We start from the raw sequence: 26,940 nt of genomic DNA, 5'->3' as shown, positions 1-26,940 counted from the left end.
TAAGCTACTAAACATAACTGTCGGTTTTCGAGACATTGATTTCACCCGTTGTCTTGACGTCACAGAAGCACTATGTCACTAGAGGGCGTATTATTGTATTGCGCAATCAAAAGGGTACCCAACGTCAGCTATTAAATTGGTACATCTTGTCATGCAACATTATACATTAATGAACACTTTCTGTATTTTATCAATATTAGGTGGGTGGGGTAAAGTGAAACGGTTGGTGCGAGGGATAGCGGATATGAAGAAAAGTATGCTTGTTCATACCAAAAGACAGGTTAGTAGTAGTACCGGCAGTTGTTGCATATGCACGCATGCGCAAGCTTCCACTTACATATAGTTATACAAGTCTAAATTCGAAGTATTTTCTTCCCCGTAGAATAATGTTTTGCTAAAGGCAGTTCCCTGTGTATTGAAACCCACCTTCTGTTAGCAGATATTCTCATTTAAAGCGGGGGAGTCGTCACCTGCACATGCATCAGATGGCCATAGCGTGTCATTGTTTATAAACAAGCATCTATCATTTTCTAACGGGCTAGTCTGTATTTAACATTAAATGCTTGATAAAAGTTACCATTGACAAACTTTATCCGAGGTAACCAATCTAACCAACCTCGAGAATTGTAAAATCGATTTACCTCATTGAGATTGCTGAAACATACAGCAATAACAAATTATAGAGATCCGGATATTGTACTTCATAATTGACTTTCTGACGTCATTATTCAAATCAACGAAAGACAAAAAAAAACTAAAATAAACGGGAAAACAGCTGTAGGCATCGATTTGTCTTGAGAACGAATGAAACAATCAAGAAATATCATCGGGATCTAATCGACCTACTGGCTTGGACTGAGATTATGTAAACCAAAACATGCCACTTCTCCGTAATGGGATTGGGAACGCGTACAACCTCGAGTTTCTAAACACGACACGGAAGTAATCTGTTAACTGTTGATATTGTGGATTGAACCGTTACAATCTGATTAAAATCTGATGTAGTGTACGGGCTTTAATTATTTTGGCTATAAACTTATTTTAATTTTATTTTTTATTACTTTTGTTATTAATGCCTTTTTATTTTATTATTTTACTTTGATTTTGATTTTTTTTATTTCCGCCCTACATACATCTGAGCCGACGCCTACGTAAGTCCCGTTCAAATCTCGCGTAAGTAACAGCCAATCACAGGCCCCCTTTTATAGAGGCTGTCGGTTGCTTACTTTTCAGTGTAGCGATACTCTACGGGCAATCTTTCTGTACATTATATTTTGCCCACTTGAATAAACCATTAATAGAAAATTGCTAGTATATTTTTATTTACAAAAGAAATTCCACAGCATTTTCCAATTTTTGTCATTACATTGAATATTGTGTTCACTTCCAACAAATGTGTACACTTCCTGATACATCTTCGCCAGCCAAGGTTCGTTTATTCAGTCATCGCTTCAATTTTACATCAAACACTGAGCATAATTATCTAGAATGGAAGCAAAAAAATAAGTAAATCGTAATGATTAGAACACTGTAAACAGCTATAGTAAACAATGCAAATTTTAAATTGTATAACGGTCACCGGCCCACGGCATCGACGCAGAAAATTGGAGCAATAAAATATTTCCTGATCAATTGCGATGTATTCCAAATAAAAAATATGTTATTCCAGTCCAAATCAGCTCAATTACTTTAATAAAGAGTTATTGTATAATGTACAAAATGTTGATACATTTTGATGAATATTTACAGCTACGGCTTCAATACCGTAGACGGTTTTGACCCGATCGTCAACAAAAAAAAACCCGTCTCCAGGGCAAGCGACTGGAAAAAGACACCGGTGTTCGGTCGAACCGGTGGAAACAAACGTCACTCCCAGAATAACTACGCAAAGTAACGATCTTCGAGCCACAATATAAACATAAAAAAATGACTTTCGTTGCATTTGACAATGATAAACTTACCGAAAAGCCGTGTTCTTCTCGGTCCTAACGTCGGTATAATCCGCCATTTTATGTTTGAGTGTGTTTGCCACCTGACTCTGCCCAGTGACGTCATCATGTGCGCTATAGAAGAAGGTCTGTGATTCGTTGACTAAAATCGTCGACAGTGGGTCTCGTTGAAATCTCGTTACATAGGCATCGGCTCAGATGTATGTAGGGCGGAATTTTAAAAAAAATCACAAAATCAAAATCAAAGTAAAATAATAAAATAAAAAGGCATTAATAACAAAAGTAATAAAACATAAAATTAAAATAAGTTTATAGCCAAAATAATTAAAGCCCGTACACTACATCAGATTTTAATCAGATTGGAACCGTTAATACCTAGAAGTCCTAACTTGAATTGTCATCTCTTTGACATAATATCAACATTATGGGAATTCTACCTCCATTTCATTTTTTTTTCAAAACAAATTAGATGCCATAATTCTTGTTTCGTTCCAGTTTCTTATTATTATGTACAGAAACAACGGCCAACGTGTGCACAGGCGCAGCGCGTGTTCGAATTCCATGTAAACAAAAAAATTATTTAGACTTGTTGTGTACTTCGCTGAGTCCCATATCTAATCCCATGCTAATGTGAAAAAAAAAATGGCGGACAAAGTCCTTATAGCTGAACACCGGTCGTGCTCGCACACATTCCCTGTCAGCTTTTGTGAGAACATTAGCTTTCTTCAAATAACACTATTATAAATTATATCTTTTTCCAGTTCAAATTATTTTCGAATTTTTACAGATGTAAATCAGATTTAAATTAACGAGCTATAGTTCGGAACCATTATTTAAATGCACTAAAGACTGAATGGGAAGTAACGATATCTCAAATTTAATGTGTATGAGGGGAATAAAAATCTGTGGCTGTTCCATGATCTGTCGACACACCCTGTCGTCCTTCGTAATTGCGTTAATGTACAAAGACGAACTCGAAGATATGGAAACAGTCAATTATAGCGTCAAAGTTGTTCGCCGAAGGTGTGGAGAAAATGATTGCAATTATCTATCTGCCTCTGCATGCGGTCGTCTTTTAAGTAATCGAATATGCTCTCCAGATTTGAAATTCTAATATTAAAGACAGGACGCCATAAGCTAAACATTTTTATCAGGAAACCCGAAGCAATATGTGTAGCGCTATATGTAAAACACGATGCACGTGACCATGTTTGATAAACGTATTCCGCGTTAGGATTACAGCACGCTCTCACGAAATTTTACTAGCCAGTCACCGGCACTCGGTACTGTCACAGCTGAAAACTATCACGAAGATATTTGAATTCGAATAAATATTGATGTAGTTCCGTATTTCAAGTATTTCAGAACATCGGTCAAATTACCCACGCGGCTTCAGTTACAGAAATATATATTAATTGCATATATATAGCAGAATAGATACGCGACGCGTTCTGTTCGATATGGGTCCCATGCGACATATACAACGCGTGTAAAATACACTGTTTGTTTACACGAAATTCAAAAACGCAACGAATGTGGTACTTTAATTTAACATACTGTAGACTACGTCATTTGCCTTCCCAGAGTTCCCTGCGTAAAGAATGTCGAAATTACTTCAGGCATCATATGGCATTTGGATGCTGTGAAAAGACCACATCACGCGCGTTTCACTACCTATGCAAAATTATTTCATTTGGACACTCATGTTGATTTTTTGTCAATGGTGAAAAGGTTTTAAAATGGTTTATCGACTATATTAAAAAATAGTGTGCACCCTTTTTCATGTGACTAGTAAAATCAGGTCACGAGAGTTAAATCTGGCACACAACGCATGCTTGTCCGACTACCAATCACTTTGTATAACAGAAAGTCAAGAAAACAGTCATAATCTTCAAATATTTTACGTCGTGTGTTTAAGCAACGAGTTATTGAATGGTGTTCATATTCAAAAGTAGTGCCTCTCTGATGCATCAACATCAGAAACGAGATGCTCACCTTCCCGTGCGTAAGCGCAAGTGGTCGCGTTTTATGTTGGGGGGGGGGTCACTGGTCGTGTTAGTTTCAGTTGACCTTTAACCTGAGATGTATGTCATGTGTTATATGTTCTATGTCATTAATTTCTCCAACGGAAGAGGAGAAAGCTTTACCAAACCCATGAACATTAGAGAACAATATTCAACGATGCATACTACCCCCGCCCAGCGTGTCATTGACAAGGCCAGACGCCAAGATTGTCTAAAGATGTGTTTAGAAGACTTGAGGTCTAGACGTGGTGCCTCGGTGGGCTCATCAAAGCAAGTCGATATCGGCGATCACACTCAACTATACAATTAAATTATATGATACATTGCATTTGTTACCTCCGCCAAGGATATTGTGTTTTTGCTGACGTTGGTTTCTAGGTTTATTTGACTGGCGGGATGTTAATGTGAACAGTTATGGACGAATGAAACAATTGAAAAACAACATTTTAGGAGGGGTTACCTAGTATGAGACAAGGACCTCGTCATTGCCAAAACTATTGAAAACAGTTGTAGATGAATTTTCAGGACATTTTCCGAGGGGCTATTCTTTTATTTGAGGGCATATTTATTAGGAAAGATGGAAACTCTAGTTTTGTATTTAGCTTTTCTGTTTAGGAAAAATGATCTCTGTGTTTGAGTGCCACTCATAAACAAATGATTCAGCGTAGCGAAATTCACAATATGGTCATGGAAATTCTCTTCTTATGTAATCTGTAAAGTTGGAATGACAAAAGAGAATAGCGAAACTTATAAGCTTGGTATCAGGGAACACATGAGTAATAAAAACTGGAGCAGTTCATTTGGCAATATACACCTACTTCAGGTTCCATTAGAATTGTGATTACTGCTTGGTATTTCGCCAGGTACATAAGTGGACGGAACTTTAGACTGTAAACCTACAGTACATAATAGACGTACTATCTTCAGAAATTATGCTAAATATTACTTCTAGTAAATAAATGTACGCGACGTCGGAAATTCGCGCACGTGTCACTGTAGGTGCGTGTTCATTGCACGCTATATCGAACAGTGTTTTTTGGACGTATAGTCTGGCGTAGTGCGGTGCGCGTCTTCTTTGTGTTACGTATTGATATGTTCGGAATATAACTATTAACAGTTTATTTTAATCACTACTGATCAGATATTTATACATAGTTTTGAAATATAGTGTCTGAATGAAATGATTGTGACCATAGACTGATTGACATATTGTTGATTTAGCTTACAGTTAAAAAAAAATGAAGAATTTTACAAAAATATTTTATTTTCCCCCAGAGATTAGAGGAGCGCGACTTTCATAGGGAAGTCCGACCTACTCAAGACATCAAGAATTTCATGAATGAAGCTACGGTGATCTTTCATCTCCCAGGTACTAATATCCATGACGTCATCATGCCAATGTTAACAAAAGTGCTGACCAACGAGTCAGGGATTAAATTAGAAGAAGCAAGACGGGCACTATTTACTGACGAATCTTGTAAGTTTGCAGTCATCCTCATATTTTCACCTCGTACCAGGATTCATGCGTGACCCCGAAATGTCACACATCCTGGTACCTTTTAGGAATATTGTTGTACTAATCGCAATAACAGTGGATTACAACTGCCTCCTATTAGACATTGAACCAAATGACCACTGAGAGCTAGTTGAGGACAAGGAATCCACTCTCCCTCTCTCTCTCTCTCGTGGCTATTGTCCCCTATAATTGTACAAGTAACTACAATATTTGGAACAATGAACACAAAGTAGGGGTAGAACGAACACTTTGAGGGCGCTGTAACAAACTCGCGCGGCTTTCTCGCTCTCAACGAAATCTCGACGGCCATTCGCGACAAAGCCTGCGCGTGATATTTTTGTTCGATTCGGCAACAAACGTTCAAGCTTGTATGAGTTGTGTTCACGTTGTGTAGTCCTACATACACAAATTTGCACCAAACATCAAATAAAACATTCAGTAATTTATTAGGATACCATAAGATCTTTCTGCGAAATAGGAAAAACAAGATAGCGGCTTGGTGACATACTCGGACGAAAATAATCACTTTACACTGAAACCCGCCAATAGTCCATTGAGTGTGTCCGCAACTTGTCTCTCCTGATATCGTAGGCACCCGCCGTGCTTTGCAAAACATTCATTTTACCTCCGCAGATTATCCACCATTCATTCATGCATCGTCTTTTCCCTCCAGCTTCATTACTTTCCCATTCACTGCAGTCCAGTGTGATGCTTGGCGGCGGTATGTTTTTTGAAGAAAGTTGGTTATGTGCCTTGTAAGTAAGCAACCAAGTACTTAAAGCAGGGGACTAGTCATCTGCGCATGCGTCAGACGGCCTTGGCGTGTCATTGTTAATTACCATCAAGCGTCTAACCATGAGCCTTTGCGTTTTTAGCGTGTGTTGTCATCGTCGCTTGGGACTCGATTTCCGCGCGTGCGCAGGTGACGACCCTCCCGCTTTAATATAGATGTTTTTCCTACTATCTTTCTTTCTTCTGTCTAAAAAGAGTGACTAATTTAAGGCCACGAAGAATTAATGAAAACATTTCTGTCATAAATTTTACGAATTTTATGAAATTTCGGACGACTGTATTCTTTAATACGATATAGTGTAGTTTTATTGGATGAGCGATTGACTTCGAATAGAGCATGGCGCTGAGGTAAATGGGCGTTTACCCTTTGCGTTTTCAGCGTACGTTGTTATCGTCGATTGGGACCCAATTCCCCGCGTGCGAAGGTGACGACCCCTCTACTTTAACAAGATAACCGATGTGAACAAGCACATGTGTTATTCACACGAGAATACACAAATTGCTTGCACAATTCAAACGTCTTTTAAAGCCGGTCTACCATGCGAATGTCTTGTTTTGTCTCTATTACGCAAGATCACTATGATTAAAAACAAATACATGAGTGTAAGTTACGTTGCCAAAAAGATTTCTTAACATATTTCGAAAGGTACGTACAAGAATACAACAATTGTGACAAATAACGTGCAGAAAACCAGGATAAAAATAAAAAAAAAAACAATAATGGCGGGACTGAATGTCTTTACAACCGCCACATGATAGAATTCACTTGGTGGATGATGGTGGTTTTAACCATAGTCTATATTTAACTTAACTTAAAAGAACATTTTTTAAAAAAAAGTGTGGTCGTTTGATATAAATGTCACGAACAATATTCTAAGGAGCTTACGCGATGTTGTAGCAATAGAAGAGAGTATCACATGTGCCAAACACATCAGACGGTATTTTATTTCGTTGTCAGGGAAGGATTGAGACTGTAAACGAACGGGGGTGGTGTGAACCGGAGATCTTTATTCGGAGTCGTGACATCATATAAGTACAAAAGTTGTATCTGGGCGTTGGCCCAACGGCCAAGCCCAGAGAGCAAACAAGTGGACCAGGTCCGGTGTGTCTCCCTGAGTCTATATCTGTGTATCTCTAAGTCTAGAGTAACATGTCTTTTTATAAGCTAAATCACGTGATCCAATTTGACACGTTACATGACTCAAAACAACTTTATGTTAGGACAGTGATTCAATACACACGCATAAGTTTCCCGAAATAAAATACATTGAATAAAAAATACAAAAGTGATTTTAGCACTTCCACATCGTGGGTAATTGCTTTACCTGCTGATTTATCGCAGGTGATAATGTCATACACTGTCAGCTGCCCATATACCACATACGTGCTAAAAGCGATACGGATATTGTTTTAGAAACCACGCTTATTGATAGCAATGTGAAGATACGCTTGATATTGTTTCAGTACAAGCGTCATCCCGTGGGAATCCTGACAAAGTCCATGACGGGTGTCCGTACGAGCGATATGACATCGTCATTCGAAAACGCGCACATTAGAGAAGAGACAATATAATGACTATTTAACCCTTTTCACCACAAGACTTTCTCACACAATTGTTTCTGCAATTTCTTGATAATATTTTGCATTATTTCTGAAAATAGACTCTAATTTTGGAGCCAACAGACAAAATATGACTCTTTTACTCACAAAATTTGTCTATTTTTGTCCCAATCATGTGAAGGAAAGTGTAGACAATAAACGCGACTATTTTATGAATTTGTGATGAAACGAGAGGGAACTGGTGGTGAAAAGTGTAAATAGTTCATGTGTAAATTGCAGACTTAAATGCAAATTTTCAAATTGAAGCAGGTAAACTACTTACAGTTGTAAAACGTTTATCTCGGCAAATGAAATGTTATACTATTATATGCATTATCCGTCTTTTTTTTTCTTTCAGTGCAAGTCACAAAAATTTACAAAGACGCCACGTGGCAATAGGCAGACTTCGGAGACCGACCAACTTGGGTTTTACCTGCAGCGATGTACGGTTTGTTGTATTAGTATTGGCGCCCGCAGTTGAGGTAATGTGTATTCCTAATACTTAATCAATGGACCTGATATGCAAATGGCCGCCGTAATCGAGATCTCGGCGAGTGCATTGTTAGCAACATAAACTACATATTTTCCTCATCTGCATTATTTGCATTCTTGTATTCAAAATTATAGAACCTTGCTAAAATGTCCAAATATTGTAAATGAACATTTTCGATTAGTGTGAGATTTGAGCAATTCCTTCGCAAAGCCTGTATGAAAAAGCGTATGTTTCCCTACTCGAAGCATAATGTATCACGTATGTGTTTTATTCTAGAAAGGGACCAAGAATTCTATGGAAACAGCCATCACATTTGGTACACTGTTCACGGATATTAATTTTCGCGTGTCTCTCTGGGAAGAGGCTGGAAATGAAGAAGAGTTCTTGAAGGTGAGACCAGTCATGACTAACAGTACATAGCTGCGAGATTCATCGATGTGGTCTGTGTAACGGGCAACCCTTCGAACGCCATATTTTGTCTCACCAAAATAATTGTGCCCACGTGCATTTTTCTGTAATTTCCGCGTTTAGTTTGGACTACATATTTTGAGTAAAAAGTTGTTAAAAATGTTGCACAGGTCGCAGGGTTGGATTTGTGAATTGTGACACAATGCGCCCTGTTCGATATGAGACTCATAGCGACGTACACAACGCGTGTAAAGTACATTGTTCGTTTACACGAAATTCGAACACCGACCACCACCATTTGAAGTATACGTATATTACTAAAATGTGTTGGTTAATTGATGTTATTGGCGTGTTGGTACGGATGAAGTGACCATAGGTGCATTGTGGAAAACGATTTTTGTATAATCTTTGTGTAGTTAGGATGTACAAACTATTCTCATGTATGTAGCTTATTATTTGCATCTATTAGCATAAGCATGCCCGCATTTTGTGCTACAAATGTCATTTTGGCTCAGTCACTACATTGGTTATAATATACGAACAAAATGGTAGCTCATGTTTCTTCAATACAACTGATATGACATCTGATTCATTTCAGATACTGCGAGTCCGGGTCAATGAACTTTCTGACAACAAAAATATCCGTAATGTGGTAAGGCGGCGAGATAGCCAAACGGATACACACAATCCTTTCCTCCAAGCAGATACAGTGAGTAACCACGTGACACACATATGCTACTTCACACAGAAATAAAAAAATCTCCCCCAATAGGCCGGGGGTAGTGTGGATTTGTTTGCGGGGTTTCGTCATAACATCACACAATTTCAATTTCAATTTATTAAAGAACGCTTAAAACTCCGCAGAAGGTATTGAACTACAAAAAATACAATTATAAAAAACAGAATTCAAAATATAACACTGTAATAAGCAGAACAATTAAAAAAGTTAATTTGGAAGGAGGTGTTGCTGTATTTTCTACGATAAATGTGTTTATATGTTACACACGACTTATTAATCTCAACTTTGCGAGGCTGTGAACAGGACCCCTTATCTTACTGCATATAGTACACTTTCCTGTAATATAGTTTGTTGTAATGCACGTCGACCTTGGACATTGCCGATTAATTATCTCTAAAGAAAACATATAAAACTTAATTTAATCTGCAAAATTTGATTTTAATTTAGTGAATCCAGTTTATGTCAATAATATTAAATACATAATTTAATAATTTTATTTTTACTCCTTGTAGAGAAAACGCTGCACTGTTCTCAAAGGTGTCCGAGAGGACATGAAAAGACGCATTCCAAAATATAAAAGTGATTTCAGGGACGGTAAGTCGATGGCAAATACTCGGAGCAAATTCGAGCTCGGTTCAATTTGTCGTAGACGGCAATCACACTCGCAACAACTCACGCGTGATGAGCTATGTGGCCACATTGTTCGCGCGAGCTCCAACATGGTGTTACTAATAAAAGCAAGTGATTCGTTGTGTGTTCAGACAACTAGTTAGAGATTTGTGTTGACATGATTGATGTCATACTGTGTCTGTGATTGCGTGCGAATAAGTAGTATCGAACCTAGATCGGCTCACGCTTGGTCGACGAATCTAGGAACCACGGTGACCACCAAACCCAGCAAGTTATACGAAAGAGTCACAAAAATGTTTGTTCGCGGCGAATGAAGCAGAATAATTCTTGTATAGCTGTTAATGTAGGCATGGCGCTTTGTTCAACGAATTGAAATGCTGTGTATTACGTTGTTGCTCTAGATTTTCCAAGGAACATTGGGATATATAACATGTACTTTATGATTATATGATCATACGTGTTGAGTGACCTTTTTCAAGTTCATGCTGTTTCACAGCATGAACTATTAAGTACTATTACTATTGATACTATTAAGCAAAGTATCGTGATTTCTAAGCAGTCATCTATTTCTTAAAAGAAGCAATGCATTTGGGATAAAGCCGGAAGCCATCACGATGTTTTGATCAAACTCGAAATATTCTGAATGCAACACACATCTCGGCTCATTAGGCTCATGGCGAAAACTAGTTTCCGATTAAAGAAAACGTACAAAACACATTAGATTTGTCGATGTGTAAAGCCCATGAATTTTCCCAACGTATGGAGAATAAAAGCTTAAGTGGATGTAAACTACTGAATACATTTGTGGTACCCTAACGCGATTCTGATTTGTAATATAATCGAGAGTTCCTCTCATTTTGCATGCACATGAAGATTACAAGATTATACTGACCTCATATCAAGCAGACGACGTCAATGTGAGCGACATGGACATTTTACAGTCTAATTGTATTTTCATCGTCACATTCTGCATTCAAAGTTGCCACCTTCACTCAGTGATCGGTTCATTAGGGTAGAATCCTATTCTGCGATATGAATACGAAATTCTCTGAATCTGTAGAGTTCAAATTAAACTCTTATGAGGATATTAATCGTGCTGTACTTGCAGAAAATATTGTTTCTAAATTAATTTCGATTTTTTTTTATCACGGTTTTTCAAAGATATTTAACAATTCTGGGTCGGGTCAGGATTTAAAATCGGATCACAATAAAATAATATGTTATCGTTCTCATGGAAATTGGAATTAGAATACAAATCATTATGTAATATTCATATTTTCTCTAAAATATATAATGTTGTATCGCGTTGCATCATCGCTTGTATTGTTACAATCTATATATAATTATGACGAAATTCCGTTTACGGGAAGATTATTTTCTGGCTATTTGGCCAACTACACGCTATTTCTCCTGCTTGACAAGCGTCAGGAAATATTGTAACTTACTAAAAGGTTAAGAAGGTGGAGTTCGTACGTAGACGCTATGACATACAACGAAAACAGCGTTTTTCCATTTGTATTTTTCAGGTATTTACGGCGGAGCTTACACACTGCGGGTCCTGATCACCACGATTATATTTCTATACTTTTCATGTTTACTGTTCGCCTTGTCTCTGGGCGTGTTGAATGACAAGAACACACATGGATATATTGGTAAGAATACATTACCCGTCGTACAACAGTTAGTTGGTTTTATCTTTCGCGAAGTCACGTTCGGGCGTACTCGGATTACCGAACTAATCCGACTGATCAATGTCATGATATTTGTTCTCGGAAACATCATTTTAACACGTTTTTAACCGTTTCGCATGCCTGACTAATTGCTTTTAAACCTGACATGAATTTAATACAAATTGGATTGTCGATGCGCCGCAGGCGTGTGTCGCGATTGGTTTCAACATGAAAATGGCCGACTGACAGCCGCTCTGTTGTATATGCGTATGCATGTGTTTCAGTGACTCTTTTCCCGGCTGTCACTGACCCGGATGTTGTTCAACGTCGGTAAAATTACGACAATTAGAAATGTGCAAAAAAAAATGTATCTCATTTCCACCTGACCTTATGCGGATGACTGACGTCATAGACAAAATACTTGAACATGTCAGTGACTTTTTGTCGGACATACCTGGGGTTGTTTAATTCAAAAGTATTATTATTTTATGAATGACTTTTTTTATAATGTTGTTATTAAATATGATATTAGAATGCAAGCCGAGAGGTGTGAACACAGGGAGCCCAGGAACTATAACCAACTGTAATACGCAGTCTCTATGAGCGCGGGGGGGGGGGTTATCGGCTAGTATCTAGTGTAAGAAATAGACAAGGGATGAAGGCTCCAGCCAGCTCACATTTTTTAAACTCGAAAAAACAGACGAAAGAAATAAAAAAATGAAATCTAAAAAAAATACCAGGTTGAAGAATATTAGTTGCTCCTTCGAATTTCGCCAAAGCCTTACCTACATTTTACCGATATCTGCAGAATAAATCAAGAAAACTACACAAATTTACTCCTTTTACGAATTCCTAACGGTTAGTCCGAACGCACGACACCGTTGGAGGCGTGACCTGTTCAGCATTTGTCAACAACCAATCACAAGACTGGTTACTGACCCCCCCCCCCCCGCTCATAGAGACTGCGTATTACAGTTGATTATAGTTCCTGGGCTCCCTGTGGTGTGAATAGGCATTTCATGTGAACTAGTCAGATTCGAAACAGACACTAGCCTTATCTTTTCCAAAATGTGAATTCATAAGAGGATTGTTTGGTTTAGTTTTAATAAAAAATAACGAAGCATGTGCCATACAAATGAATTCTTGATCCGATATTGCTTCATATATTCTGTTCTACAGTGTTATGAACAGTGTATATATTGTACGAAACCCACAGCTGTTTTTTGAGTTGTCATCCGCACTTAGTTGGCTAAGGCTAGCAATATGTATATTTCGATGACATTCTTGCAGGCGAATTCAGTTTAGATTAATTATTTTACTGGGTACGCACCTGCTTTTAATTGAGATTAGTTGCGAATAATAGAGCTGTCACGTGGCATGGACTGTACATTCGAATTGCGCAGTGATGGCGAGTTTTACTGCAGATGCGGCGGCTGGAAATAGTGCATGCCTGGGCGAGATCTGCTTGCCATCCCTTGCTCCCCATGGGCGGAATGATTCTCGCATTGTTTATATTGTATGCACATGCTCTGTTTTGCAACTCGGGATAATAACGGGAAATATTTGTTATTGTTTTTGAGGGAAAACTTTTTTTCCACAAATACATAATAATAAGTCTTTATGGTTACGTTTTAAAAACTTGCGGCTGAACGTTTTTTGACTTATGTTTTCAGGGTGGTATTTACTTTCTTCCCCAATAAATTGCATCGATCGTTTCACATACATTCAGTGAACACTCTGTTTATTCACTTATGAATGTCTCGTCTATTTTAAGTGGAAACATATCGTCAGATCTGCAACTATCAACAAAACATGGCAGCCATCTTGAATCACGCGCGCCTAGCTATTTTTAGCGATGATCATATTCGTCCGACACCGGAGCGCTAAGTGCATGCGTAGTGAGGAAATCGAGGTACAAATTCAAACGATATACTCAGAGTTTTTGAAAATGCATGTGTGCGCATGGCTGTATATACATGTACCGGTGAGAGCTAAGGACCTTACTCAAATACATTCAAAATGTATGTTATGCGGTTTTATAAAAACACTGCGTTTTTCTATCGTTGTGCGTATTAGATTTTGGATTTATATACTTGATACACGAGAGGAGAAAATAAATCCTAACAAATAAAATATTTCTAAAATATTTCTTCAAATTTGCATCATGCATGCAGTCGTACGAGGCTAAATTTGAACGAGCGGGGACTGCGTCCCAGAGCGCTAGCGGCGCGCCGTGTCTTGTGCACATCGCAAAAACGAAACTGTATCGAACATGTTTAATCGGTTCTCTAAATCGTATTAGCCTGAATTTATAAGATAGTGGTAAAAATGACGGGAAATAACGCAGACGACACACCGCCTGCTCACGAGAGTTTCAATAGTTACCCGAGTAAATACTTATACAGTTTATTATCTATTGATCTATGCATTCAATTTTGTTTTGTAAAATGTAATTACATTTCGTATGATCGCACATCCAAAGATCCATCACATCGAGTTTTAACAAGCGCTTTATATTTGACATCAATTGACAGGTATATTGGTTTTTTGACGCTCTCCTCAGTCCGCGAGTGAACATTCAGGACATCGATATTGTGACGTTACAATATCGCGCGATACTCATTTGACACGGCATTTGTACTCGTTGACTCGTGATCATTCACATGTTTTTCATTTTAGGTGTCAAGAAAGCCCTTGTTGGTCAGATAATAGCGGGGTTGGTTGGAGGCATATTCGGTGGACAGCCTTTAATGGTTTTGGCGACATCGGCACCATTGGCGCTCTTCACAAAAGGTACATCTTGTAGTCCAGGGCTTTGGGTGTATGTAGCCCTGTACCATGAATTGTTATAGTAATTTACGGTACTAGTAAATTACTGTGTGCAAGCAATCATGGGGCTATACTTCCATGGAAACATGGGAAGACATCGTTTCATGTGTTACAGATAAAATCATATTCTGTTAGAACAAAAATAGCATTTTTTATCCCCAGACTGTTGAAGTGAGTCAATATATATTTTTCTTTCATCCCACCATGTCGCCAGCCTATATTAATTCGATATGACATAATATCTCCACCATATAAACTAATAGTGAAGAGTTCTATTACGGACAAAATGGCTGCCAACAAAGAAGCTGCTGGGGACCTCAAACTGTCAATATCCTTATATTAACCGGAAGTACACATTATGCATTTTGCATGTTCACGCCGAGTGCTATCGGAATGTAACATTCATGAACACATGGAGACTAGTGGTATATTTTAATACATTTGCATTTACAAACGACGAAGTAAATGCCACCGAATCTGGGTGTAGTATCCAGTCCGAGTTTTCATGATACTTGCCGGATACCGTGATAATAATAAAAAAAAAACTTTGGTAATACACTTTCGGTTATTATGATGATGCAATTATGGGCAGAAAATAATATTTGTATTTTGATACGCACATTGTAAAATGTCTCCAAGCAAGTTTTGTATTCCACTGAACGATTTCTCAGACAACTGTTATAAAAAAAAAATGTTCGCGGCCACGCACAGTTCTGGATCTCTGTGTTCTTTGATTGTTAAGATGACGCATACCATAACACCTTATGGGGGGGGGGGGTTATAATGAAGTTAAAAAAATCGTAAATATCTAAAAGCTGCCTGGGCGGTATATGCAAATGAACGACATCGAACCGAGCAATACGAGGACTTTTGTCAACCTAACGCAAGTTACGCCCTCTGCCGGCAGCTGAACAATCATTACCGGGAGAGGGCATACTTTGAAACGATTCATCTTAACATTTTGATTACAACTACTTTTACGTGTTTTAATATAGCGACGAATAAAACGCTTGTAAAATGTGTATTTCCACTGACAAAAACCTAACGTTCTCTTTTTAAATAAAAGTGTTATTTTAAACAAATATACGTACTTCTTTGTGGTCATTATTGTGTTCATTCACTTGAAGTTAGAATTTAAAAAAAATATAATTAGATATTTACAGCGAATCATTCACTAGTTACAATCACCACACTTTATCTGTCACGTGGTTATCATTTCTTGATGGCGCTATGAATGGTTTGTTTGTTTGTTTTTTATTTTAGTTATTTACATGTTCTGCGAGGAGCGTGTCTGGGACTTCCACCTCGTGTACGGGTCGATAGGTATATGCAGCTCTGGATTTCTCATTCTCTTTGCCGTGCTCGACCTCAGTAAATACATGAAATGGTCGACTAGATCCGTCGATGAAGTGTTCTCCGTATTTGTGTCTTGTACGCTCATTAAAGAAGCCATCGACGCACTACGATACAGTAAGTCAAACTCGACTGTGGAGGGGGAGGTGTTTATCGGGGTCTCCGCTAAATATTTCGACTCTGTCACTACACTCCACTGCCACGATTCTTGGTCTACTTTTATTGCGCTGGCAACGAACACCACCTAGCGATAGGTTTTGTGAATGCTTTCGTTTGTGTGAATGAATGATGTTTAACAACTGACCGTTATTCTGTGGTGTTTGTTTCATTTTCCAGATTTCAACCAGAATTATAGTTGCCTTAAAGGCATATCGGAAAACATGTACGTTGCAACAAACGTCACCTGGGAGATGACGAAGACGAATATCACCCACGAGAAGTACGAAAACGAAACGGGCACTGTAGAGGGCGTTTTACCTGGCATGATCATTCACAACACCACGACCATTGTGCGAGAATGCGTACACGGCACTTGTTACCCAGAAAACAGTTTGTTGTTTTTAATGCTGATGCTGGGCGTCCCTTGGGTAGGCATAACACTATATAGATTTAAAAAAAGGTAAGTGATAAATGAATGAATTAGACTAATCATGTACAAGAAAATGTGTTACATGACGTGTCCAGACCAATCATGTACAAGTGAATGTGTCACATGACGTGCCAGACCAATCAGGTAAAAGTGAATATGTCGCATGACATGTTCAAACCAATTACCGAGTTTCGATTAATTACTGAACAAAAGTCATTTGAAGTTTGTGCACGGCTATTGATGTTGTAAATAACCTTATTTGGCTGCTACAAAACGACATTTTGACAACAGCTTGCGTCAAAGTAAACGTGTTTTGTTTTCGTTTCGTTCGATATGCACCCGGATGATGCTTTTGCGTAAGTTATTTTTTTGTTTGTTAAATACGGCTTTAATGAGTTACATTTTAATACTAAACATGTACGAGACATTACTGTCGGCTATGTTCTCATTGAAAATGCACGTACAACAAACAGACAAATAAACACACGCGAATACCAATAGACCATTTTCCGTTCACTGCGAGAATCACGCGTTATGCGTGAAATCGAACGTAAAAACAGGACAAACAAAGGTCATAGCGTCGTAGTCGCGTCAAACATCGCGTGGGATTCGACAAACACGAAAGTATTTTGGGGGACATTTCCATGCTTAATAATGTGCTGTCCACATTTGATGATAGGCAATTTCGATTAAATAAGGGTATTCGGAAGCAATATTCCTCTGTCGAAGATCGGCCGGTCGATGTGAGCTACGAAATAAAGAAATTCGAGTTCAAAATCAAATTGTTCGATTTTTGCGGCAGACGTTCGACGCTCGTCTTTCATGCATCTCGCGAGAACTCGCAATTGTACGGAAAATCACCTATTGAAGAAACTATTTTTCAAATCATAATGTGTAATGTAGCACCAACTTCGAGTCGTCATAAGGTGCGTCGTCACCTCCAGTGCACTGGACCTCACGATTTATCAAGGCCGTAGGAAGCAAAAATTAGTTGGTCCGGCCATCCATCGAGGACCGTAGGCCCGAGGCGTATGTTGACGTATGCCGAAATAGAGGGATGGGCAGAAGTGGTCTGGCCATAGCCGGTGCGGTTCCTATGGCCTTGCTCAGAAGTCGTGCACATACCATATATAGGGTGCAGCGTAAACATACACCGCGTCAAATTGTGCGCGTTGTGTGGATGTACCTAGCCAGCAATCAAGCCATACCGAGTACAACCATCGTACAACCTAGTTTCACAATCATAGGCACACCCTACAATATCGGGTAGGAACTATGGACTATAGGGACTACGAAAGGAATACAGTGTGGGAACTTAGCCGATGGCGCTTACACTGTAGAGATACCAGGAATACACATTAGTTCATTACACAGATAGTCCAGCTTTATTTATCCAAACGGGTAGCTGAGGTGAAATCTTACAAAATTACAAAATCTTACATACTCTCCAATAACAATCTAAGGCGTGGCAGAGTAAACATGTGATCAGCCGTTGACATGATCACGTGACTACCTGGGATATGTCTCAAAGGTTAAAACCTCACTGGAATTCCCATTACTGAATACAATAAGTAAACAACTTGAATGCATTTATAAAAATTCTGAAATATGATGTTCATAATGTCTACTTTAAAGCGCGGTGGTCGTCGCTCAGCGCGTGTTCGAATTTCATGTAATTAAACAATGTATTTTACACGCGTTGTATACGTCGCTATGAGTCCCATATCGAACAGGACGCGGCACGACGACTGCCGCACTTTAAACATGCAATTGTTGATCCTAAATAATACTGCAACGTCGTGTGAACTAAAGAGAACGTTGGGTGCGTGATGTCATCATGGTAACAGGTGTATCAACAATTCTGGCTTTGAGATAGACATCCGTGAAAGCGGTCCATGATCGTCACGGTATCCAATACTTAACTCTAATTATGTTTTTTTTTTCCCAGTCCTTTTTTAGCAACACTGTATCGAGAACTACTTTCAAACCAAGCTTTAGCAATAACCGTTATATTGTGGTCCTTTATCGGCTCTTACTGCTTTAAAGATGTCCATTGTGAGTTAATCAATTATAGTATCCAATTTATTGTTGTCATGATTCGCGCCCTGTAGCGACGATACGCGTTTGTGAAATAAAAAAGGCTGTTAGAGGGAAAATAATTATCGACAATAATTGCTGCGTAGTTGTTTACCACAAGCTAGTATTTTTTTTCTAAAAGCATCAATATTATGATTTATTGATGGGGTTATACAGATCAAAAGAATATCGACGCGGTGAACAGCCTTTCTTCAGCCCATTTACGCCACAGAAGCGCATCGTCGTTAGAGGGCTAGTATTCTGTATCGTTAGTCGTGTTTAAATCGAATATGCGGGACGTAATGTTTCTGCCAGTATACGCACCTCAATATACGGTATGTTTGGCGGTTTTACTTTTATCATATAATATTTCAGAATCGGATGTACTCTATATAAATAGAAACCATGACTTCACCGCGATATCACACTTATATGGGCTGGTGTGCACTCTGGAGTAGCGATAACTTCCAATATTGGCGTATACTGTTAAGCTGCTGAGCTACACAATTGACATCATATATCATATTTCACATCTTAGTAACTCGACATATACCAATCATTTATCTTACAGTAACACCATTCCCATACAATCACAAAGCCGATGTGTTTACGGTCAGTAAATATAGGGAAGCTGGCTACGCTATCTGGCTATCTGCGCTGGGCCTTGGTCTTTCTCACGCTCTAATGGTATTCATGGAACACAATATAACGGGTTCCATTCTCAACTCGCCAGAAAATAAGTAAGTTACCTAGTTACGTAGGATTAGTTTCGCTACCGATATCATTCATCGATATTGAGTCATGGTTTTAATAGCGTAATTCGAAAATGACGTCACAAAACATCATGTAATGTTATTAATTATTCAATTTTCCTTGTAGATTAAAGAAGGGGACATCGTATCACTGGGATCTGCTCCTGTGTGGCATCCTTAATTTATTCTTCGCTATATTCGGACTTCCAATGGTACATGGTATTGTACCTTTATCACCTATGCACGTGCGAGCGTTAGCAGACGTAGAGGAAAGAGTTCATTATGGCTACGTGCAAACAATGTGAGTCTGGGTATCAGTGGCGCTGTAGTGTGGCAGTACTAATGCAAACGCAAATTTGAAAACTATTATTTTGCCTAGTCAATGACTCACGTTCGAAGTGTTGTTGAATCACCTGTATGATTCTAAAACGATAAATTTTATGTAAATACAATGTGGATCACCATATGCTATTCTCACTAGAATAAGGGCATTGATTATTTCAATTATAACCCATTCCAGAACTACTTTTGTTCAAAGAGGTTGGCAACCATCTTGGAACGTCACCCCATATTTGTTATGGTACAAACCGCTTGATTGGTTTCTTCAACACATAATGGAGACGTGCGCTGATTGGTGAACAACAGGAGCCGCAAAATGGCCACGGTTTACGACGATACTATCATTCAAATACCTGTATAGTATGCTATATCATTTCATAACTGTATTTGTTTGTCTTCTTGTTTTACAGTATTGTGCGAGTCCGAGAAACTCGTCTCACTGTCATAGTGTCTCACATATTTCTTGGCGTGTCACTGCTAATGCTGCCGCTACCTTTGCAATATATACCAATGGCAGTGCTGGCAGGAGTGTATATATTTCTAGCAATACAACTATTCGTCGGCAATCAGCTATTTGAGAGGATGTTACTTTTTATTACCGAACAAGTAAGTACCGAAATTTGCAGCAGAGTCGAAGCACATATGCAAGGTAGAATTTGTTACGTCAGAACAATTTTGAATAAACGCCCTGCTCATTGATTGGCATTGTCGCAGTATGTACATTGCTGAATTTATTCATTTGGATAATTTCAGATATCGAGACTCGGTGAAAATACTGAACAATCGATGTCAGTGATCACATTTGAAAGAAAACACAAAAATTCAGTCCAAAAGATTGACAAAACCGTTGCATACAGTGGAGTGTATTTCACTTGTCGTTCTTCACCGATTTTTATCTTTTTTTGTTACAGTCGGCGTATCCGCCGAGCCATTACGTTAGACGAGTACCTCAAAGAAAGATGCATCTATTTACATTAATTGAGGTCGTTGAGTTGATAGTGCTGTGCGTGTTTGGTTTCTCATCGATATCCTACATGAAGATGGTTTTCCCGGTCATATTAATACTCTATATACCTATAAGGTGAGACTAATAATTACTCAAGACCAGTTACGGGTTGTCTGAGTACGGCATGAAATCCGTCATTTTCTTTCAGCCTCGTTCATAGCATCCAGTGTAATAATCAGAAAATCCCCCTAACAACTACTCGGAATTGCTACTTTCACATCAGGCGAATGTTGCATTTGACTACCACAACAACAGAAAAATACGTGTGGTTATTTTGTACAGTATACTGTTGACCTTTCATTTCAATATAACAGCATAAACCATGTGTTCTTACTGTTTCAGACAACTGTTAATACCACGGATTATCGAGAAAAAATATCTCGAGTCGTTAGACATGCATTGAGGGATACTGTCCTCTACTTTGCGAGATTAGGAGAATGTATTTGAGTAGGTACCGTGATGGAATTGCTGACATCGTCTGCAGCGGCTAAAGGTTTCTGCACAGGAATACAATCTACGTCGGCGCTACGTACATATGATTTTGGATGTTTGACAAATATTGAAACAGTTGATGGAATGTGGATTTGGGAAAAAGTGTATCGTCATCATCAACGTCGATGAATTGGCTTTAAACTGTTTTTACGATTAAGAAACATCACCGGGAAAAAATGTCGTTGTTACAGTATGAATGTCACCCGTGAGTGAGAACATTAACACTCGGACAACAAAACTTGTTGTCAATCAGCAATATTTTACATTATTTACCAGTATTTTAACTGAACTATGCATCACTTGATATGAAGTTAAGATGACCTGCCATATTTGTGCATTTATCACTCCGTGGATACCATTGTGTTATATTTATTAACAGTGGATTCGTGTAACTTATTGTAAAACGCCGCCTGGATGCACAACATATTTGATTGGTCGAAAACTCCTCACGTTCGTTACGTGGTCATACCATGTATGGCTTTGCGTTGATCTGGTAACACCCATGTACACGTATAACTGTACATATTGATTACAATTATGCACTGCATGACCATATGACCATCTACTCAATTCTCGCTTTGAGCAAACCAGGACAAATTTCACACTTTGTTAAATACCTAACGAAGTTTCTTTATACTGGAGAAAACATGCGCGTTTAAAAAATCGCGGATATTAAGTAAAACAGTATTTAGTTCATGCAAATGCAAGTAATTAATCATCTTCGCCAGACAAGGGAGGTATATTCGGCCAAAACCTCGCCACTATTTCCTTGCAATTGGCGAGTGTGTACTAAAGTGCGCCCTCTTTGGCAATTTGGACAACCCGCCATTTTGTTTTATGCTCATTGACACAATCGATGCAGGCATTGATTGAGTGCGTGCTTGATATTCAATCGAAGTCAAATACTCGATTTCTTGGTAGAATCACGCACGGCTTTATAACATAAAGTTAAATAAAATTTTTCAAAAATCAGGATATTGTCAGGATTTTGAAAAGCGAAAATATCCGACGATTCCCAGAGAGCTGTACAACATTTTCTGTTATTTTTAATTCTGCCAGGCAGATGTTTCGGAATATATATTATGTTGCCGAGCCATCGGTGGTTTGGCATCAAAGTTCGGCATATTTTTGACGTAGAAAATAAGACTTTAAAAATAAAAATCCACAAAGATACTGCACGGCGTTTACTAACTTGCATCATTCCGTATACACGGCAATATCCCGGTGTTTGGTAAAGATAGTGATAAGTGATTTTAAACATGCACTCTATTTTACAGCCTTTTGATATGCACGTCGTCCTTTTGACAACATGGAAACTATTTTATGAGCGAACCTACAATTTGCCCAGAGCTTAGCTCGACGAGGAACAAAAAGTAATCACTGCACGAGTTTAATACTAGTAATTGTAGAGTTACGGATTAAATATTCCGTTTATCCCATAAATTCGTTTAGAAGCTTCTAATTTGAAAGCGTATTCAAGGTATCGTTTTATATGTTTCAGTCTCATTTTCATGAATAGACACTTTTTTACTACACGTTTACCTTCACGCAATTACTGATTCAATTTGTGCCACCATCCGTGAGAAATAACCACAAGAATGAGAAACGCACGTACGAGAATTAAAAACGGTGCCTAGTGTATATTCAGCTTAATAACACAAATTTGTTTCACTGATATCCGAGACTACAATACATATTCGAAGCAACATAATTGTAGTAATATGATAACAACCCATAAAAACAACAACCTATTGAACAATTTGCGTATTTTTGATAGTCAGCCATGATGTCAGAAGTTTAACCTGCATGGACCAATCAGATTTCATAGTATGAAGATATCGTACAATATTACACTGCTTTATAAAACAGAACTGTCAGGATATATGGAATAAATGGTATTTCATTTTTAATATTTTTTTAAATTTCTGCCTTGAATTGAAGTTTGTGAGCACGCCCGTCATGTCTCCACTTGTGGTCGCTCTCGATGCTGAGTATTGCCAAAACCGCGGGTATGCGACTTCCGCTGAAGCTGGTGCTGAAAACACGTTTTCAACGCATGTAATTTTCATTGTTTACACGGAATTGGAACACGCGTTGTATGCGTCGCTATAGGGTCCATGTCGAATTCGAATAGGACGCCACATGGAGAATTTGTCAGTCATTAATGCATACACAATAATGACAAATTGCTTGTTTCATTTTTAGATTTTACATATATGAAAGACGTTTCCCCTCGGTGTGTAAATATTCCAGCTTTTTTATTTTTCTTCATCATTCTTGATATTTAACTTGAAACTTTAATATTTCATCTTGCAAACGTTTTAATAAAATTTCAAAAATTGTAGTAGAATGTCTTTTTTCTTTTCAATCATATGATCAAATGATTCCTATTGGATTCACTTTAGCTTAAACTTAATATCTTTATAGCACTAACACTGCTCTAAATAAAGAACAAAATGATCTCCTAATGTCAATGGATGGCCAACACGTTTCTGTTTTGTTACTTCTCAATTTAACAGTGGTATTTGGCACTTTGAAACATGATATACTATAATTGTAAAAATTGCAAAGTATTTCGGTATCTCTCAAACGTCTGCTTCTGTTAGAGGGCCAGTTGAGCAAGGCTAACCGAGTCGTGACCTCGATGTGGTTCGTAACTAGTCTTGTGATTGGTTGTTGACAAATGCTGAACAGGCCACGCCTTCAACTGTGCCGCGCGTTCGGGCAAACCGTTAGGAATTCCTAAATGGAGTCAATTTGTGTAGTTTTCTTGATTTATTCTACAGATATCGGTAAAATGTAGGCAAGGCTTTGGCGAAATTTGAAGGAGCAACTAATATTCTTCAACCTGGTATTTTTTTAGATTTTATTTTTCATTCTTTTCGTCTGTTTTTTCGAGTTTAAAAAATGTGAGCTGGCTGGAGCCTTCATCCCTTGTCTATTTCTTACACTAGATACCAGGCGATACCCCCCCCCCCCCGCTCATAGAGACTGTATACTACAGTTGATTATAGTTCCTGGGCTCCCTGTGGTTTAATAGTGCAGTGAAAAAGAGTGACGAAACGACAACCTCCTTGGTGTACCTCTTTGATGGTTTATCAGCAGACAACGGCAACCAATGACCACAGTCGACGGGTCGTTTGATGGTTCACAGCGTCGAAGTGTTTACGTCCGGTGATCACAGATTTTTACAACAATTTATTTATGTCAATCGTTCTAGGTGTTAAAAACTTTGCTGAATCCAATAAAATCGGGACATCTTGTAGCAGTTTACCATTCGAAAATCCACGAGCAATCTGGTAACATCGAGTTGATCTATACACAGCGAATACGATGCGACCTTTCACCTGTTTACTTTATCAGCGTCTTTTATCTAGCGTTGGCATGGCTACCCCAGTGAAACGCAAACGCTGTGTGCTCGATTTGGACGCGAAGGTGTCAATTATAAATCGACTAGAACGTGGCGAAACCGCAAGCAATCTATCTACCGAGTATTATGTGTTGGTAAATCGACGATATCCGATATCAAGGCAAAACGAAAGCTGCAGAGTGCCATCTGTTCAAATTGTAAGATCTCTAGCTAACATACCTACGTACATTTACTTGATTATTCTCCATTATTAATTCGGATATATATTCGACTTAATTAGCTTAATGGGAGGTTAATTTGAGCGTCTCCTGGTTTTAAATGCTTCAGCAATGATCAAAGTGAATAACTACCGTTGCTAACACGCAAACGCTGTGTGCTCGATTTGGACGCGAAGGTGTCAATTATAAATCGACTAGAACGTGGCGAAACCGCAAGCAATCTATCTACCGAGTATTATGTGTTGGTAAATCGACGATATCCGATATCAAGGCAAAACGAAAGCTGCAGAATTTTTTCAGTAAAATGTCCCCCAAACAGTACGGATAATCGACGTTCTAGTGTACTTCGTTTATGCTCTAGCTAACATACCTACGTACATTTACTTGATTATTCTCCATTATTAATTCGGATATATATTCGACTTAATTAGCTTAATGGGAGGTTAATTTGAGCGTCTCCTGGTTTTAAATGCTTCAGCAATGATCAAAGTGAATAACTACCGTTGCTAACACGCAAACGCTGTGTGCTCGATTTGGACGCGAAGGTGTCAATTATAAATCGACTAGAACGTGGCGAAACCGCAAGCAATCTATCTACCGAGTATTATGTGTTGGTAAATCGACGATATCCGATATCAAGGCAAAACGAAAGCTGCAGAATTTTTTCAGTAAAATGTCCCCCAAACAGTACGGATAATCGACGTTCTAGTGTACTTCGTTTATGCGCCACGCCTTTGAAATGCAATTCCAAACAATATTGTTTTGTTTCACGAAAAGGCTGGTCAAGCTCAAACCACAACATTAATCAAAGTAGCCTCTAACGACTGAACTATTCCCGGCAAATACATACATTAGTCTCTTCAGTATCATGTAGCATGCGTGAAGTATTGTTCATATAAATGTCTTTGCTGTAGTGTGCAAGGTAATTGTTTGCTGATTTGAAATCTTTTTCCCGTTTGCAAGATTCCAACTCAAACAACGGCCATGAGTTTGAACTTCTTATATAAAGTTTAGCACTGGCACATGACAGTCATGTGACTAAATGTGATGGCTTATGGTTAGGGGCGTGTTGGCACACTGTTACTATAACAATGGCGCAATCATCATATAGAATATAATTCATAATATTATGCAATTAATGTTAACGTATATGTTTTATGATGACGGAGAATATAGCCTTAGATGATGACAATGTGATAGGCGTGTATATGTTTATGGCTATGGTTATTAGAAAGTCACTCACGAGAATGGACGAGCAGTGATATTAACAAAAGATTAGAGCAGCACTGGCATGTTTATTTCTGACACGTGTCACCTTATTAGATACTAACTGCGCTACCAATATATTGATTGTTAAAAGTAGTGGCACACTATTACAAGTAATTTGAACTCGCTGACCAAATAACCGGTCATTAAAGTGACTTTGACTGTTATTGAGACAGATAACACTCAAATTGATCTCCCATTGGGTTAATTATGGCAAATAAAAAAATGCGAACTGAGCCGATTGTATCAATCGAGAAAATTCACGATATTATGGGAAGTTGGTAAGATAGAGATCTAAAATTCTTGACAGATGACACCCAGAAATAATTGTAGACATGGAACACAATTTATGTTTGTTTTATGTCCGTGTTCTATTGGTGAATTAATTCGTGTAGAGTGTTCAGTGAATACGAGACCAGTCTCTGATGCATATTTGATATGGTGTTGCAAAAATTCTTTTTTGTTTATGACAGCCTGCCATGGAATTTACAAACATCTTGAAAAAGTTTGTTGTGAGTATGTTTGATTGATGGACAAATTGCATTTACTGCCAATCTACAAAGTAGTTTAAACATTTCGATCATTTATATGCAAGGATACTAGTAAACGCTGGAATAAAATACTGTAACATGTGTTTGCTCAAATAGTTGGAAATTTTTACTTGTAAATACAGGTCTTACGAAATCAATTTGGGTGAAATAAGTTAGAGATGACACTGTAGAAATGCCCTATACATAGCAGACAATTATATGGAGTTGCTGACGTATTGATGGTTTATAAAATCTACAGATGATATTCACATTAATTTTATCGTAAATTATGTTACATTA

The 26,940-nt window shown here is 38.3% G+C and overlaps 1 protein-coding gene and 1 long non-coding RNA gene across 2 annotated transcripts in view; one reads left to right on the top strand and one right to left on the bottom strand.

The window, feature by feature from the left end:
• Positions 1-21,312, top strand: part of LOC100376552 (solute carrier family 4 member 11-like) — a 47,704-nt gene extending 26,392 nt beyond the window's left edge. The window contains exons 2-18 of the mRNA XM_002730687.3: positions 201-280; positions 5,249-5,450; positions 6,163-6,244; positions 8,239-8,362; positions 8,650-8,763; positions 9,380-9,490; positions 10,033-10,114; positions 11,677-11,802; positions 14,500-14,613; positions 15,913-16,119; positions 16,339-16,621; positions 18,540-18,646; positions 19,239-19,407; positions 19,547-19,720; positions 20,169-20,364; positions 20,670-20,839; positions 21,107-21,312. Coding sequence (XP_002730733.2) covers positions 201-280; positions 5,249-5,450; positions 6,163-6,244; positions 8,239-8,362; positions 8,650-8,763; positions 9,380-9,490; positions 10,033-10,114; positions 11,677-11,802; positions 14,500-14,613; positions 15,913-16,119; positions 16,339-16,621; positions 18,540-18,646; positions 19,239-19,407; positions 19,547-19,720; positions 20,169-20,364; positions 20,670-20,839; positions 21,107-21,167 — 2,402 coding nt within the window. The 3' untranslated portion in view covers positions 21,168-21,312. The remainder of the gene's footprint in view (positions 1-200; positions 281-5,248; positions 5,451-6,162; positions 6,245-8,238; positions 8,363-8,649; positions 8,764-9,379; positions 9,491-10,032; positions 10,115-11,676; positions 11,803-14,499; positions 14,614-15,912; positions 16,120-16,338; positions 16,622-18,539; positions 18,647-19,238; positions 19,408-19,546; positions 19,721-20,168; positions 20,365-20,669; positions 20,840-21,106) is intronic.
• On the bottom strand, positions 1,172-2,168 carry LOC146730256 (uncharacterized). Its single transcript, XR_014927410.1, has 2 exons — positions 1,962-2,168; positions 1,172-1,483 (listed from the first exon to the last, which is right to left on the bottom strand). It is a non-coding gene; the product is annotated as an uncharacterized LOC146730256 (long non-coding RNA).
• Positions 21,313-26,940: the final 5,628 nt, after the last annotated feature.

The sequence above is a fragment of the Saccoglossus kowalevskii genome, chromosome 19, assembly GCF_978046115.1.
Source record: "Saccoglossus kowalevskii chromosome 19, keSacKowa6.1, whole genome shotgun sequence".
Taxonomy (NCBI): Eukaryota; Metazoa; Hemichordata; class Enteropneusta; family Harrimaniidae; genus Saccoglossus; species Saccoglossus kowalevskii.
This window is presented reverse-complemented; position numbering and strand designations above follow the sequence as displayed.